Source organism: Dysidea avara, chromosome 3 (assembly GCF_963678975.1).
Source record: "Dysidea avara chromosome 3, odDysAvar1.4, whole genome shotgun sequence".
In the NCBI taxonomy this organism is placed as follows: Eukaryota; Metazoa; Porifera; class Demospongiae; order Dictyoceratida; family Dysideidae; genus Dysidea; species Dysidea avara.
The window spans coordinates 25898203-25916178 of record NC_089274.1 but is presented as its reverse complement, the minus strand read 5'-3'; the positions used below and the strand labels follow the sequence as shown (position 1 = coordinate 25916178).

General features: G+C 37.8%; 1 protein-coding gene across 2 annotated transcripts; it reads right to left on the bottom strand.

Moving 5' to 3' along the window:
- Positions 1–8863: 8863 nt before the first annotated feature.
- LOC136250475 (copine-9-like) lies at positions 8864–17745 on the bottom strand. 2 transcript variants are annotated; one of them, XM_066042681.1, is made up of 17 exons: positions 17683–17745; positions 17561–17625; positions 17179–17492; positions 16068–17139; positions 15740–15929; positions 13920–14035; positions 13632–13726; positions 13123–13209; positions 13003–13065; positions 11720–11821; positions 11482–11560; positions 11364–11420; positions 10975–11148; positions 9813–9959; positions 9589–9699; positions 9361–9480; positions 8864–9309 (listed from the first exon to the last, which is right to left on the bottom strand). In XM_066042681.1, exons 4-17 carry the CDS (start codon positions 16272–16274, stop codon positions 9001–9003), a joined length of 1857 nt encoding a protein of 618 aa, XP_065898753.1. In that variant the 5' UTR covers positions 16275–17139; positions 17179–17492; positions 17561–17625; positions 17683–17745; the 3' UTR covers positions 8864–9000. The 2 variants fall into 2 exon arrangements, with proteins under 2 accessions (XP_065898753.1, XP_065898752.1); XM_066042680.1 differs by having other exon boundaries at positions 16068–16500; positions 16979–17139; positions 17179–17625; positions 17683–17705.
- Positions 17746–17976: the final 231 nt, after the last annotated feature.

Genomic DNA, 17976 nt, shown 5'->3' with positions numbered 1-17976 from the left:
ATATAGCAACCTGAATTTTGTGTTATTTGTAGGTGCAAATGTCTAAAGTAATGTCTCCAATTTTTAAAAGGATGGATATACAGGTCATGAGATATGGACATTTGAAAGTTAGATATTTTCAATGGGAGGGGCAAAAGTTGCCCCTTCTGGGCTATAACATAGATAGCCAATATGGGAAAGCCAAAAATTTCAAAATGTAATATCTCATGGTCTATATCATTGCAAAACTTTGACAGAATAATTTAGACGTTTAGCTATGTCTACATACAATGAGATATGACATTTTTGAATTCGTGGTTTTCCCATGAATTATCTATATAACTGTCCAGAAGGGGCACTGGTTTCCCCCTCCCATAGACAATGTATGGGCTGGGGAAAACTGCAAACTTGATCTATATAATTAGCTATGCTATCCTTTCAAAACTTGGAGATGTTGCTATAGACATTAACCCCTACAAATAGTGTAAAATTTAGATTGTTAAAGGCAAATTTTGGCGTCATTATGAAATTTATACATTGTCTAGTTTGTGGAAATTTTGTCAGACTGAAAGTTTAGCTATTGTGAAACCTGCATGTGTATTATGGACACCTTGGGCCAGACCAACCATAAGTGTCCTGATTATTTGATTTTCCGTGTCAGTTTACGTGTGCCTAAAGGGACATTTTGGGGCCATTACCAAGTGTCCAGATTAGCTATGCCACAGGTGTCTCATTTTCAAGCCTGTGTCCTCACTGTTTCCACTGTAGCTAATGAAAGTTCAAATACTGAGCTAGAAAACAGAATTACTAGTGCTATATTATTAAAAGCAGTATAACAAAAAAGCATACATATTGGCATGAGATGATAGAACAAGGGTACATATATAACATACGTATGTACAGTGTGCATCTATCACGTGATCACAACCTTTTTGAAGTTGGTGAGATTTTTTGGAGTGAGGAGGATCGAAGTTCTAGTGGCGCAATGGAGTTATTTAGGGATCCCTTTTCTAGAATCACGTGCACACTGAAGAGAGAGACAAGTGCGTTGGCTGTGCACTGTTATTGCACTGGCATGGAGACATTTATGGAGCCATTTGGTGGCACTTTTATTTGTGTGACATTCGAGGGTAATTTTGTGACTGAGCGCTACGACCCATCACAAGATAAAGAACCTTTCTTCACGGCGCTTATCGCTACACCTTAATAATTTGCTGAATTAATTTCGTAGCGCTTACGATCCGCGTTGTCCTCCAAAATTCGCCATTTGCACCCCAGATCTGCACCCAGATCTGCACCCAGAGGGTAGGACACACTAACGTGAGCTCATGGGATTTCTATAGTACTAATTAAAAAGGTACTTTAGAAGGGTATCTAGTCTCGCGCAGCCAGACCACTATTTCTCCCCACGGCGCTTATAATCTCTAATCGATAAGCGCCGTTGGGAGAAATAGTGGTCCGGCTGCGCGAGACTAAAGGGTATCAATGAAAGCTAGGTGCCAATCAAATGTGTAATGTAATGGTGCAGTAGCTACATAAATCTCACTGATATTAGTATACCTTGAGAAAAGGAAAACTTGACTTGGACAAATTAAATGTTGACAAAAATCAAAGCACCTTCTCTGCTCAATTTTGGCTGTACATCTGCTTTAGAAGGTTCTTATCTGTGTACCCTGAAGCCTGGTAACAATTTGTAGTTAATGATGATCTAATCCAAAACATTCAAGCTGTAAAAAAAGGGTGTGGCCCCTAAGAGCCAGGGTGAAAAGTGAAATCCGAGGTGGCATGATAGCTTAAAGACAAAAATTTTAATAACAGCAATTCAGGTGATTCCCGTTACTAAAATTTTTGCCTTTAACCTATCATAGCCATTTCTTGGCCGCTACCTTTAGTTCAGCTACAAACAATTTACCCTGTAAAAACCTCAACTATAAACAAATCATTCTAAATGACTATGTAACCGATTACAAAACACGTCTTATCAAACTTAACATACTACCACTGATGTACACATATGATCTTTATGACATACTCTTCTTCGTAAAATCAATCCAGCATCCATCTAATCATTTCAATATCAGTAACTATGTCAACTTTTGCCGCAATCCTACCAGATCCTCCACCAGTAACAAGCTTCAACACAATTTTACATCATCCAACAAACAAAGTAACTTCTACTTTAACAGATTACCAAGAACCTACAACAGTCTACCAGTACTTGACTTAAATCAACCTTTTTCCAACATTAAATCACAGTTACTCAAGATCTTCTGGCAGCATTTTACAAACAATTTTGACTCTGACAATCCTCACAGTCTGCACTTTGTTTGCCCTTGTAGTACCTGCTCCAAGTCTCCTCGCCCACCAAACTTCAGCAGTAATTAATAATTTTTTTTTCTTGCTCTCTCTTAAAATAAGTACTTAGCTATATACGTAAGTAAGTTTATTATTAAATACACATGTAAGTTTTAAAATTAGATAGTTCAACTATATATCAAATGTAAATTTATGTAATAACTTTAGCCAGCTAACTTAATTTGATTGTAATTTTATACATTCAATTGTAAATGTAAGTTGTACATATACTTTTTCTGGCTGTGGGCACCAGTTGCCCACAGACCATTAATGCAGGCCTTGCCTGCATTAAAAAGCAGTTAAAAAAAATAATGCTGTAGAGAGTTCAGCTACATTTTGAATCACCACATAGAGAGTTCAGCTAAATTGAAAGTCCCCCTATGGAAAGTTCAACTACAAACACATCACCCTGTAGAGAGCTCAGCTACACAGACATCACCCTGTAGTAGAGAGCCCAACTACATTAAAAGTAATCCTGTAGAGTAATTAAGTTACCTATATAGAAAGTTCAGTATTATTACCACAGTTCAGCTACAAATGAGTGACTCTGCATAGAGTTCAGCTATAGGCAAGTCACCCTGTAGAAAATTCAGCTTATTACTGTAAAGAATTCAGCTATATACAAACAAGTATACCTGTAGAGAAGGTTTCACTTATAAAGCATAAAAAATTGTATAATTACAAAAAAGTGTCAATCTAAATCTGCTCTACATCTTATTTCTGTAGTAAAGAAAAATCTGTAGTAATGAAATAACAGCTCTTGCACCGGCTTTGGAGTATACAAATACAAAAAGAAGTGAAATCTAATCCAAAACATCCAAGCTGTAAAAACGGGTGCGGGCCCCTTTGGTGAAAAAGTGTGAAAATCAGGAGAGCTTACTTGCTTGCTAGTACGTGGTAGCTCAATCAAAATAAAATAACACAATAAAATAACACTTTCTTACTTATGTGGTTGCAACAGGAGAGAGTGTCCCTCCTGGGTCATTGGGGGTAGAGTGATGCTGTGATACTCAGTCCGGTTGTCTTGACACCGGCTTTTTGCACACTCACAAAAACTGCCATAAAATGCTGTGTAATTTGATTTCCTTAAAATTTGGTACACAGACGTAAGGTATAAAGTCTGGGGAGCCTGCTAATGTACAGGCTAACTGAAGCTTTACCAGTGTATATATTTTGTATGACTGTGTGTCACTGTGAATTTGATCAATAATAATAATTTTACGTGGTAGCTCAACTAAAAAAAATCAGACCTATAATAATATCTGTTTTCTCTGTGAGTTTTAACATAATTAGCAAATCTCAATCGCCTAATTGTTACCCTTGGTTGGTTTTCAGGCTGTATCTTTGTAGTCTTTAACTCAATTTCTTTCAAACCACAAAAGGTTTGAGGCTCAATACTAAGCCTATCTACATGTTGATTTTCAGAAGTGGTTTATCCTGTGGGCGTGACAACATATTGGTGTTATTTTTCGTGAATAGTCACTAATAACTCCATGGTATCCCAACCAAATTTGGTACACTGTACCAAGATGTGCCTTTATACCCTACATCTGTATACCAATTTTTAAGGAAATCGGATGACACATTCTCGTTTTATGGCAGTTTTTGTAAGTGTGCGGAAGATAAAAAATAAGAAGAAAAAAATTAAGCCAATTTTTGGAGGCTCATGTCTCAGGAATTCCTGGGGCGATTGCGCCCAAATTTGGTATGTGGACTGCTAAAGGTGGAGGGTATTTCCATACCAAAACTTGTATGGTGTCATTAAGGCAGCATGGAGTTATGTACGCGTGAAAATTACATTTTTGTTCTTCCTGTCAATAACCCACTGGTGTGGTGTGCTGGCTTCTTGGGCTGCAGTGTGTCTTGATTACACATCACATCTTGTAACGTAATATCTTAAATTATATACATAAATCCTTATGTGACTATACATAGAAGTGGTAAGGTGAGCTCAAGCACCGCTTTGATAGGTATCCCTAAAATCTTAGCCCCTTTAAATAGCAGTCATATTCTCTACTAGAACAGTCAATCACAACTGAGTTGTGGAAGTACTGTAAGTGCCAAACAGAATTTTTCTGTACTTATTGGCAAGCTTCTGACTCCCCACATCTAGACTTTAGTAACCTAGTGGGATAGCTGCCACCATGTGTTAACCTAATACACAACATTGACTTCTTGCCAGGTTAAGAATGCATGCATGTATTTTGTGTATAGTAAGATTTTATTTGGTCACTAGCACCTCACACATACAGTAGTCTGGCTTGTTTGAGACAAGAGGAGAGGAACTTTATTTGGTAGGCTAGAATGAGTGCTAGCATGTAGCCAAACGATGGTCATAGTTACAACTATCAGTGTATAGAACTATTTTCCCTTGTGTCATGAGTAGTGCAGACTGGCTATAACTAAGCAATACCTTTTACAATGTTGCACATTGTAATGTGAACTAGACCACCTGTCCTCATGCATTTGGAAAAGTCATGAACTGTGAATCAACTTTGCCTAGTGTTAGCATGCCTTTTATACATGTTAATATTAACATTATGCTAATCCCATTAAGGTTTTGCTATTAATTTTACATGGGTCATACACATAACCAGGCCTGTTGTGTACTAATGAGCAACGTGCATGATGGAAAAGAGTTGAAAGGTCCTATAGCGTGTATGTGAACACAGCTGTCTGAGCTGGAGTAAAGAATAACATATCACGTATGTATGTGTGAGTCTTTTTAATAAGATTACAACCTACATTGTGACATGGAGTTTATGACAGCAGATACTTTATTTGTTTCTAGGAGCCATTGGATAAGCCTTACTATCAGTCAGTTGTTGATACACTAGGATCAATAAAGAGACCAGGATGTTTTGCTGCTGGTGGAGAAATTACTAAACCCCTGCCTTCGCTTTCTATTGATGGACAACCTGACACAATTCTTGGCCTACCCCTTGACAAGCCACAAGCAAAGAACCTGCAAGTAGGGCTCCTTTTGGCCAAGGAGACAAGACGATCGTGGACACTTCTGTGAGGTGTACATGGCAACTGAACCCTACCCAATTTGTCATCAGCAATCCCAAATGGGGAAGAAGTATCTCCACACTTCTAATTAAAGTACAGACACAACTTGGTTGTGACACAACTATGACAGTTGGATGTGAATTGTACAAGTTGCTGCTTTATGAACCAGGTGGATTTTCTAAGGTTAGCAAGATGAGAGCTTGTACAAATATTTATATATTACACAAATCCAATATAGGAGAGGTTGTGTTCATGTTTACTAGTGACTAATATTCCTTGTGTGTATGGTTAATTGGCATTCCCAAATACAGCTACGTATATACTACAACTGTTTAACCCGTAAAGAACTTTTGCAGAATGCGTGTTTACACATTATACTGGCATACTTGGCGACTTTAAAGGGGTGACTTGACTCTTTCTGCTTAAAACTTAACAACATTGGTTGAAACTCTGTTTACTGGGCTACTTGGAAAAGTTTACATGAACACTGTACACAAAGGCTTACTTGTTATGAAGCGTCAAAGTATTCCAATGTACTTGTCCATCTTCGCATTGACAGCTGAACAATCGTCGCTGAATTATGGATCATATTGTAAAGGTATGTAAAAGGTTTGTGTGTTTCTTTATTCTTTACCGAAAAGCTGCTCACTCAGCAGGTTTTGGCCTTACAGTTTTGCCTTAGGGTAAAACCCTAGATACCATTTTATATAATGAGTAGAGTGCGTAGCGATAGGAGGTACACTTCGAAAGTTACAGCACTATGTCTTAGGCATGTGTATTTGGGCCAGATTTCTGGCCAATGGAAGTGCCTTAGCATATTGTTATGCCTAGCATTTTATGCCTGATAAATTTGTGTACCCTATTCAAGTAAGCCTTTCGTAGTTCAACTGTGGTGAGGCTAAGCTGGCAGGCAGGCAGGCAGACAAACAAAAAAACCTAAAATGTTTAATATTCATAGAAGGCCTGCTTAGTTTAACTTTTCTGTTTTATTTGCATAGTGACAGCTTAAAAGTTTATGTATTTTTCTTTTTACATCTAGCGTCACAGAGATACTGAGGAGGTGGATAACATGTCTGGTACACTTGTTATTCAGTTACCCTCAAATTATGAAGGTGGCCATTTAACTGTATTTCACCAACAAAAGCAGATGGAATTCAGTTTCAGTGGAATAGAATCAAGCAGTAACTTTACAGCTTGTTATGCTGACTGTGAGCATGAAGTAAAGTCAGTCACCAAGGGGTACCGGTTGTGTCTTATTTACAACCTTCTGTATTCGGGAACTAATGAATGTCTAGCGCCATTTGACAACAAAGACAGGTTTCTACAATCATATCAGCATTAGAGGCGTGGATTGAAGATATTGAGAATGAAGATTGTCCCACTATGATGGGATTCATGTTGGAGCACCAGTATTGCCAGGCAGGTCTCTCATTTCAGTTGTTCAAGAATGTTGACAGAGTTGTAGCAGATGTTTTGAGTCAAGCAACAGCGCAAGTTGATTTTTATTTTTATTTGGGTAATGTGCTGCTTCAGGAGGTTTAGTCAGCCTCTCATTATGACTGTGGTGACTACTCCATTGAAGAGCTATGTAATGAGTATCTTTATGCTGTTCACCTCAAGGCTTACAATACCAAGAAAATATTTTCTTGCATTGAGCTTGAACAACATTGTCTTTTTCCTGAAAATGTTTTTGAAGATATTATTCCTGATACAGAACATTTCCAAGAGGTGACTGGCAATCAAGATGTTACGGTGGACAGACATTACCACTGGGCTGTACTACTTCTATGGCCAGTCAAGAAGCGAACAGCTGTAAAGGGTGGAAACAATATGGTCAAACTGTTTGATGAAGATGTGAAGAAAGATAAGAAAGCAGCTGACATACCAGCGGTTGCCAAAGATATAATGAGGGAGATGCGTGCTTGGTGGATAAGTGTTGATTCGTACATGCAGTTTTTGCAAGCTTTGCTGGTTGTTGGCAATGCAGAATTAATTTTTGTGTGCTTAGACATAGTTCCTATAGTCACGGATCATGACCCATGCTTCCTTCACCGTAAATCTTTGCGTGAAATACTTCCTACAATTGGAAACAACTATGGTTGGGACATCCTGAAGCCTCCATTCAAAGCTGCATGCTGCTGTAGAACAGTCAACGACTTTTGTCAGTTTTGTTGAAGATTTGTTAAGTGATGACCACAAAGATTTTTGTCAGTGCCTTGCTGCTGCCATCGTGGATTTCCTAGTTAGTGAGGAAGATACCAAGCCTTTTATCAGACAATCAAGTGAGCCAACACAGGTTTTCACCAATGATTATCATACTCCAGTGATAATGAACAACAGAAGTAAAGAGTTAGTGTCCCAAGTTGTAGCCATAGTTAACACTTTAGGTTGTGGTGATTTACTTGTTTCTGTTGTAAGTGCTTTATGCAGTAAGTCAGGTCTTTACCCAGTAGTGGAAACACTGGGACCAGCTATTGTGGACATTAGTCGAAACTTCAAACTTGAGAGTAGGCCCCTACAAAGTCTTCTTGATTATTGTGTATATATATTCTCTTGAGGCTTCATCTACAAAGGTGCTAGCCCCATCCGACTATACTTGTGCTGTAAAGTTGACATGTACATGTCAGGACTGTGAAGAGCTGAAGGAATTTTTGCAAAATTGTAATGCAAAATGGAAAAGGTTTACAGTAACTAAGAAACTGAGGGAGCACATTTTGCAGCAAATGAGCTGGGCTATTGTTACGTTTGTTGTTGAGACCGTTACTAAACCTCATTCACTGGTGTTGATCAAGATCAAAGACACATATGAAGAAACAGTTGAAAAGCAACAAAACGAACTAACTGTGTTGGCTTCTCTACGTCCCTTACTACTGTCTGAACCTCCAGCTATAAAGAAACGTGTGGGGAATGGAACTTCTATTGTCCACCGTAAATCAAAGGTGAAAGTACATCATACGTAAGCATCTCTACTGTGCCACATTGTGTGAACTTGTTGATTCTTATTGTATACTTTATAACTTTTGTTTTCACTTCATATTTATACAATTTTATTGTACAAGTGGGTACCTCTGTACATTTTACCCTTATAGTCTAATTGTATGTACTCTGTTACACTGTACCTATGTATACCCACACTAGTATCATGTTAAAAAGAAAACATCAGTATATAATAGTTAAGTATTTCTCACAGAGCATTTGTACTTGGATTTTCTGATGGTCCAAATTAAAATAATTATACACATTTTCCATAATGGTTACTTACATGACTGCTCTATTAGAGTATCTTGATCTATCGGAAAAGTTTTTGTGTTAGAAAGTTCATATTTTTTGCATATGAAAATTGTTTTGCAGCAGGAAAAAAAAGCAAATTATGGTAATGCCCACCAAGCAATATAGGAGGAATTTACAAATCACTCTCCCACAAACCATGAAAAGTTATACACAGCGTACAAGAGAATAAATTACATGAAAAACTCATACCTGTCTAAACCATTACATACACAATTTCACTTAACATGTTAATCTATCACGAGTCTTCACTTTGCCATCGATATTATCTATGCTATTACATATGTACATAGAGCTATAACCAATATATAAATGGTCAATGGTGCAATATTGTTTAAATTATTTTGACAATATAAAAATGCAGTTTTAAATATAATCATATAGTGTTAATGTACAATGCTCTGAGCATATGTGTGGTGAATTAGCATATGGTGCAGGATGTGAAGTGAGCTGTGTAGAGTGGTATACAGGGGCAGTGGCAGAATATGGTGGAGGCTGTGCTGGGTATGGTGCAGTTTGAGGGGGAGGAGGATATGGTGCTGTTGCCGACTGCTGGGATGAATTCTGTTGTTGTTGAAGCTGAGGAGGCCGTGACACAGGAGGATTTGGCTTGACACCTCTCTTCTTCATGTATTCAATAAACTGACCTGGGATCTCTGCTAATGTCTCTCGAGCCTGCAATAGCAAAAAGATTACATCACTGTATTATAAAACAGCTCTATGTACCAAGGAGAAATTTGCTCCCTGAGTTTTAAATAATCTTAGCGGCACAAACTGGACAATATCCCTGGCCATCTTTACATTATTTCTGTCTACCAGTGGAACATCATCAGCATCAAGTATTTCCTATAGAACACAAATGGTAGACATGTTCTATGTTGTACCATAAAAATTAATGATTGTGTACATGTACAACCTAATTAGAGAACTGAGCCACGCTGTAGTCCAACTTACCATAGCAGTGAAGTCAGCTGCCCCAACTCCCACAATCACAATAGACAATGGTAGGGTGGAGGCTTGTACTATTTTGTCAATTGTTCTCTCCATGTCTGTGATAATGCCATCCTGTAAATAAAAGTCACATGAGGCCATGCAATGCTCCAATTGTTGGGACATGCACACACACCCACACACTACGCACGCACGCACGTGCACACACACACACACACACGACTTACAGTAATGATCAGTAAAATTTGGTAGTGTTGATGATTTTGTCCAGCATGTGTGGCATACTCCATAGTCTTGTCCATTATTATAGAAAAGTTTGTTGGTCCATACAACTCCACATTGTTCAAAGTGTAGTGGTAAGCATCCAGTATGCCCTATGTTACAAAATGATAGTAAAATGAACCTCTTTTCCAAGTCATCTCTACTAGAAGAGTTAAACAGCACATGTTCTACCAAAATTGTATTTAAACAACTTATACCATATGCAAAGATATTTAAGGGACAAAATTATTTCTGATGAATGATATTGAGGATAGTAGTGGCTTTGAATTGATTTCCAGGATAGATACATAATAAACAATTTTGCAATACAAAAGAATTGTGGACAGGTAAACAACTGTAAAATCCATGAAATTCCAGCATTGGTATGAGCACAGTATTATACAAAAGAATTTGTAAATATAAATTGTTTGACTTGTAGAAAAGGAAATTTTGTTGGTCGACATCATAGTACACAAAACACCAATACACGACCGCATCTGTGAACCCGACACAATTACACATTTTTCGAATTCTTGTTTATTAAATATTATAATTTACTTAGTGTTTTGGAAAACTTTCAGCCTGATATGGCAATAACTTCGGGAGTTACAGCCCTACAAAGTAGCAACAACAGAAAAGTCGATTTGTACAGAAGTAAGAGGGAGGGAAGGTGCTTGCCAAAATAGTTGTACTTAAAAGCAAAATGACACATGGAGTTGAAATTTGCACCATCGTGTTTGCCATGAGTAGGGGAATTGATTAATGGGTAAGGTTTTCCTAGTATCACCTTTCTTCATTAGACAACGGAAAAATCAGTGAAGAAATTAAAGATTGATGCATACTATCATTTCAACGTGACGTAAACAAACACCCATAACTTCCGTATCCTTGTGTCTACTGCAACTAAACAAAGATTTTCGAGCTCCCCTTGAGTTATCCAGGTTTTATTGTTAGCCCCTTTCTTGACTAAGAACAAAACATTTTTAAAAATTATGAATTTTCTTTAATAATTATATGGAAGCATTTCACTCATTGTATTCAATGCCTTATACTGTAAATTTAGGCTTGTGCGATTGTGTCAGGTTTTTGCAGATTTGGTCACATATACTCTAGTAGAGCATACATTACCTGGACACCTCTCACTTCCGGTTGGTTGAAATTGAAGTTGAGAGGGAAGCAGTGAGACACACCTCCAAACTGAGGTGACTTGGCACCAAATCCAAACACAGGGAACATTTGATCAGAATCATAATCAGCCAATATGGTGGCCACTGACTTGATGGCTGACACATAGTCGTTGTCCTGTAAAACAAGTGTGTGTTCTATTAGAGTGTTTTGACAGTATGTATGCCACTGTAAGAATACAATTTTGTAAAAGTGGAACCCCTTAAAATGGCCACTATGGGACTACTTTATTTGATGAAATTCTACTGTTATAAGGGGATTGTCTGAGGTAGTAGAGGTCAGTGGGCACCTTTTTCAAGAATCCCTTTTATCACATTTTCATTTATACATACCTTGTAAGGAGTGTTATAGTGTAGTGAGTTAGGGTTGGCAGGTTTACCATTGGAGCCCTATATATGACAAAATAACACAATTCAATAAAATTTCATGTATTATGGGATAAACTCTTACAGTAAAGTCAATAGCCACGATGAGGTTTATTTCACATCCACCTCTCAAGTAGTCCACAAAGCTGTACGATGGAGTTGCCCTATAAAATTGCACACATCCAAAACATCAATCCTACATCATAGAATGAAATATTGGTCACTACTAATTCTGAAAATAAAAACCATAAAATTTGTTTCATATTAAAAGTACTACTCCTTCCCCAAATTCACTTGCTCCAGAGTGTTTACTATCTGCTTACCTCACGTGATGGAAATACAGAATTCCAGAGTTTTGATACTTGTAACCTTTCTTGGCCTTTTTGTGAGGATGAATCATCTGTAACTGAGTAATGTTACCTCCTCTGTGATAATAGAACAACAACAGTTCATCATCAGTTGTGAGGATCACATTATATGCAATTGGTACATGTGAATTTGACAATCAAAGTTACAATTCCACCAATACAAGATATTTCTGATGGCTAATATTTTCTTCAAGTAGATTTTTAAAATGTTGCTGACCAATAGGCTTTATTCGATAGTACTACTACTACTATAAACTATCCGTGTGATCATCACATGCTGTAGGTGTTATGTCTTCTATATATATCCTTACAATAGCACTACAGGTGTTGGGTAATCATCATTATAGCAATGTATTTCAAAAGTAAGACAAGGCTATTGAATATTGCACAAGAGTGTAAGGATGTGACAATTTTATAGTATGAGCAACCTTGCAACACAATCATTTCTTGTCAATACCAAAACTGTGTATAACCTTTATAATATACATGTCATATACAATAGTGTCATGAGTGAAGTATCTACTTAAATCTTAATGCAACTTTCTTTATGAGCTGCAATGCAAACAGATTTAGGCCAACATCCCCAAGTGCCATATTTTTTCTGAACTTGGGATACAAACAAAGCCAGAGATTACACAATGATTACACAAATAGTTACAAAATGATCAGACTGAGTAATAGTAGAGCAACTAAGCGACAAATTTTGATGAAATCGTTCAATTACTTTGCAATAAGAGCACCAAAATTTCTGTGGAAGTTGTGTAGATCATTTGAGACACGTTGTCCTTAGGCATGTTTGGAAACTATTAAACTGCACTTCTAATGGACCCAATATTTCAGTATAAAAAGTACAGACGCAATCCAATAGAAACATGTATCGTACAACTATGGCTTCGAATACCTTGACCCTCTGTAACGACCTGGATGGACACCTCTCTTAATCAGCTTTGGATGTGACCATCCCTTGCTCATCTATGTAGATGCAAAGTTCCAGCAAATTTACTATCGAGCACTTTTATGACTTCCCCAATATTTTTGATTGTCCGGTTCTTTGAGCATAATATGATTAGTAATTTTAATGGCACCATATCTAATATGAAATAGCACGAATCAAGCAAATTATTATACCAAGTTTAGTGCTTTATCAATCACGGTATACCAACAGTCATGGTGCTAACAATCGTAGTACCAACATAATACGAATGTACAAAAATACAAGCAGCAAAATATCATGGTACCTTTCCATTGTAATTTCACGCAAAGTACAAGTGTTCTTGCCAATCAGTTCATGGTTCCCTGACCTGGTAACCAACAGGACAAATAATATCAACACCATCATCAGATTTGTTTCTGCTAACCTGTTCCAGTCATACACACTAAACTGTAATGTCCTGTCCCAGTCTCCACTACATAACTTCTGCATAGTCATATCAAACTCTCTCCAACTATATAAGAAAAGATTTCCAATAGAAAAGATGTCCAATTTCTTGTGTACTTATTATATTCATGTTGTATGCATATCTGTAACCATAAACTGATAAATAAACGAAAGTACACCTTATGGACCAACTTGACACGGTCACTGCAGCAAGGTGCATGGTCTCATTAACAAGGTCATAAACTACAACTCAGCTATGTTAGGGACTTGCTGGTTTTACTGAAGACACGAGGTATACCATACATTCACATATGGTACACTGTTTCACCGATAAAGCACAATTGGTGGACTATTAAGATGGTGACTAGGTTGATCACTATACCATAAGTAACTCCTCGTACCATTTATTGTGTATTAACATGAACACATGGTGAACATCACTTGGTTAGGGGCTCACAAGAGATAGGGAACACTGATATGCCTACACACCTGGGATTTAGTGTCTTCATGATGGGTTGGCTCCGATAGACAACAGTGAACACTCCTCCCTCTTGTGCCTTAGCTATCTCCACAAATGGATCAGACTGTGGATGAGATTACATGTAATAAAACATCCCTGCAATATCATCATCACATCACAGCACACTTCCTAAACACTATGGGTACTAGTCTAGACTTAACATCAACAGGAAATTGTAACCCTGTAACTCAGCCAACTCAACAATAGCTAAATATGATATCACCCAAATGACACACATGACATAGATTAGATCATACTTTCCCAAAGAAATCTTTCTTGTCCAGTTTCTTAGCATACATCTGCATGGTGATGTCAAATTTAGACTCCTCCACTTCTTCTCCGTTGATGTGGACGAAACCACAAGACTGACATGCTACCGGGGAAATAATAATAATGGGTTAACTGATACTGACAGTTTCACTATAGCAAAACTAGTCCGTACTATTTCAAGGTCTTATCATCTCTTGCTATGACCTTGCCATGTCTGTATACAGAAAAGGCCTCGTAAAATATTCTGTGTGATCAAATAATTATTATACTTAGCCCAAACATAGAAACAGCAAAAAGAAAATTCTAAAAATGAAATGAGGAGATACAAGTTATCCAAACATTAATTCCCCCCTCAAATGTGACCGGCTGTGTGAAAACCTGTCATGTTCATAACAAAGGAATGGACTGCAAAAGGTTTCAGCCAATTATGTTGGTTGTATAGTTGCATAAAATCGCTGGACTGGCCTGGTGGACTAGACTGGCAGCCCATAAACAGATGAATCCATCAAGGTATAGTGCTACATGTATATTCCTCCATGTGTCCAAAAAAAGGAACAAGGGCAGTTAATTTTTCTACCACATCATAAACTACTCATCTTCCCTTCAGTGAACACATTCTTACTCTTCATAAACAGGAAGATCCGATAGTGTTTGATTTGACACTCGTTTCATTGCATACTGAAGCAATTAAAACATGCAGTTTTTACCTAGTGCATTTCAACACTGTATAGTAGGGTATTTTCAAGGGCGACAATTTTCACAGATGAGGGCATTTTTTTGCGAATTGGTCGTTATGGAAGTGGAGATGTTTGCACTGGCACACCACATCGTACATGTTTTCAAAGACATTGAAATGTTGCAGTTGGATTGTAAGTAAGAGAACTGTGAGAGTTATGCTATGGCTAAGGTTGTGGCAATACATTTCTAGAACAATCCTAAAGCCCAGTTGTACTTTGGTTTTTCCAATACAGTATCCCTCACACAATGTACACTAGCATTATTTGCTAACAGCAACTATTCTAGAAGATGGCATTGTTCCAACCAATAAACTCCTGGATAACACATTACCATATATGTACAAATTTTCAAGGTACGTAATTTTTGTGGATCGACAAATTTCAGGATTTTTTGCGATTTTGGATCAGTTGTTTTTCACTGAGGTTATCTATTAGAAAGCATAGAGCCAACCCTAATAATCATTAATTTCCGAGGATGAAAATTTTGCAGAAAGTTGAGCAACCATGAAATCTACAAAAATTACATCCCTCGAAAACTTGTACGTATCTTTTTTTCCATATGCTTAATATAGTGAAAATACATTGACTAAATTTTTGAGGGGGAGAAATGAGTAGCAAAATTTTAGCATTTACAAACATGATGAGGTTTTTTTTGTTCAGCCAGTTACAAATTATAAAATAATAGTCGCTGTTTTCTTCATGGAACTAAAATTTAATGAATGTCATAGCATACCAGGGCACAGTATAGTTCAGGGGTGCAACACCTTTACTATCTGTACATGATTCAAAGTGATTTGAAACCTGATTTGTGCTTTGAAAATTCACACACGATTGCCATAGGATGATTTGTAAAGGTAATTACTGGGTTCTGAAGGTCAAATAGTTCATGATAAACACTAGTTTTGCATCACTTGAGTTCTGCAATCTGTTTTGCAAGAGTAGTTTTCTAATTGTTTGTGTTGGCAGAAATCACTCATGATTTTACTGCTAGCTGAAGGGCAAATGTGATTGCTAGAGATGTCGTACCCTTCGAAGGATGGTGCATGCTTCAAATGCTGGAAGGTACTCACTTGATGATGTTAGTCGTTTAGTGAGCACTTTTCCAGCGGTGACCACATCAGAAAGTCTGAACTGAGCCTCTCCAATGAAGTCGTGTCTGGACAGGTCATCCACATGTTTCTTATCATCAACATCATACACTGCTACACTGAAATGTTGTACTTCTTCAAAATGGTAGTCAACCACGAATGTCTTTGCAAACTAGACAAGAAAAGAAACACGTGGTCACGTAGAACCATCATGGAGTGCTCGTTTTCACTTCAAGTTGGCTAGCTATAGCCCTCACACACCTAATTAAACCACACACAAAATACACCTCCCTGGTACATTCTCACTAACCTTCGGATTAAGGTTATCAAAAATGACTTCGGTCCGTCCCAACTTCAACCAGCTGCTCTTCGAAGTGGCCATGACCACCTGTCCAGTGTGTTGATAGAGGACGATGAAGGGGTCACTCTTCGAAAAGACGTCCATGTCCAACAGGTCCGTACATGAGAACGACAGCTCAACTTTAGTGTTGTGAGTGGAGTAATCACTTTGTGCCATATTTCTTGCTACAATTTTTAATATCTATTCCAATATCTGAACAGCTCTTGTATATACCGGCTTGCGCCCACGTGTTACTGTGTTACCCCGAACTTGTGAGGTCATGGTACAGTACATACACTTCCGTCGAGGCATCCGGAAACTAGGCGCCGTTTTTATACATCCGTCGGTAGCTGGACTGGCTCAGAGGCGAGGGGTCCTTCACTTCCAGAAATGTCGTCGATGACTGGAAATTTTTATTAGAAATTCAGAAACATGTAACTGAATTTTAAATACATAAATCCGTGCGGTTAGAATTTTTAAAATGTTTGGCATGGAATTTTGTTGCTTATTTCATTAGTGTAAGTTATATGGCATGTCATGTGTATATACACGAAGCGAGATGCAAGGAATAGGGGTCACTGTCACAGGCCTGCCAACCTAGGGAACAGAAAAACCTTGAGACTTGGTCTTGACATCCAGAATGGACTACTGTATCTGCACATTATTATAGGCAGACACAGCAAGTTGCAACAGTCCCATGCCCTTACAATGGGCAAATAGGCCACCTTTACCATGCAACACATATACACATGCCCATCTTCATATGGGCATCAATATAGCATTTAAACATGTTTTGCATCACTAATCTATGCATGGAATATCTAGACCTGCAGTAAATGTGTGCATGAGTCTTATTTCACCAGCTAGCTAAATGTACTTACTCGGAAGTCACTGTGTTGAAAGTGAAACATGTTACTCTTTTATTCAGTGCTGTGAAGTTGTAACACGTGACTGGACTATGGAACATTCTTGATATAAGCCACTAGGTGCTTATAATATCACATGATGACTTGGTGGAGATGTGTCAATTTCATCCTAGAGGCTGAAAGCAAATAAAATACTCCAGACACATAGTACATACCATTTGTATAGGCTACAAACCCAGTTGGGAAAGCAGGTACTCTTGTGTGATGTGCAAACCAAGCGCTTCAGGGTTGGTATTCTGATCAGAGTTCTGACCGCTTAAAATCAACTCCAGATCTTGTTCCAAATACTCTCCAATGCATTGGTACTAAATAGAAGGCTAAAGCATCTAAAACACTTAATTTCCTGAAACGTAACTTAAACAAATGTTCAGAACAAGTTAAAGAATCTGCTTATCTAACAATGGTCAGGCCACAACTAGAATATGCATCTGACGTCTGGGACCCTCACCAAACTGGAGATATTGTAGAGCTAGAAAAAATACAACGAAGAGCAGCACGCTGGGTAATGAATGATTATGGTAGACTTAGTTCTGTCACCTCAATGTTAAATCAGCTTTCATGGCCAACTCTCCAGACTCGCCGCAAATTATCTCGACTACAAACTTTACACAAAATTTTTTACCATCAAATATCACTTACAATTCCTCCATACTACCTACCAACATCACGATCCACGAGACAGTACCATCCACTACACTACATCGTACCACATGTATCTACCACTGCACACCAAAATAGTTATTTTTCAAGAACAATTAATGATTGGAACTCCTTACCAGTAGATCTTGTTGAAGTTGCAGATGCTGACATTTTTAGAACTGGACTACAATCATTATTGTAATTGTGTTACATGTATTCGGGCAAATCTGAGCACACCAGCAGGGCTGACTGCTCAGTAATTACATAATTACATAACCAAGTAATAAGTGACGTCATAAATAATTAATTAATTA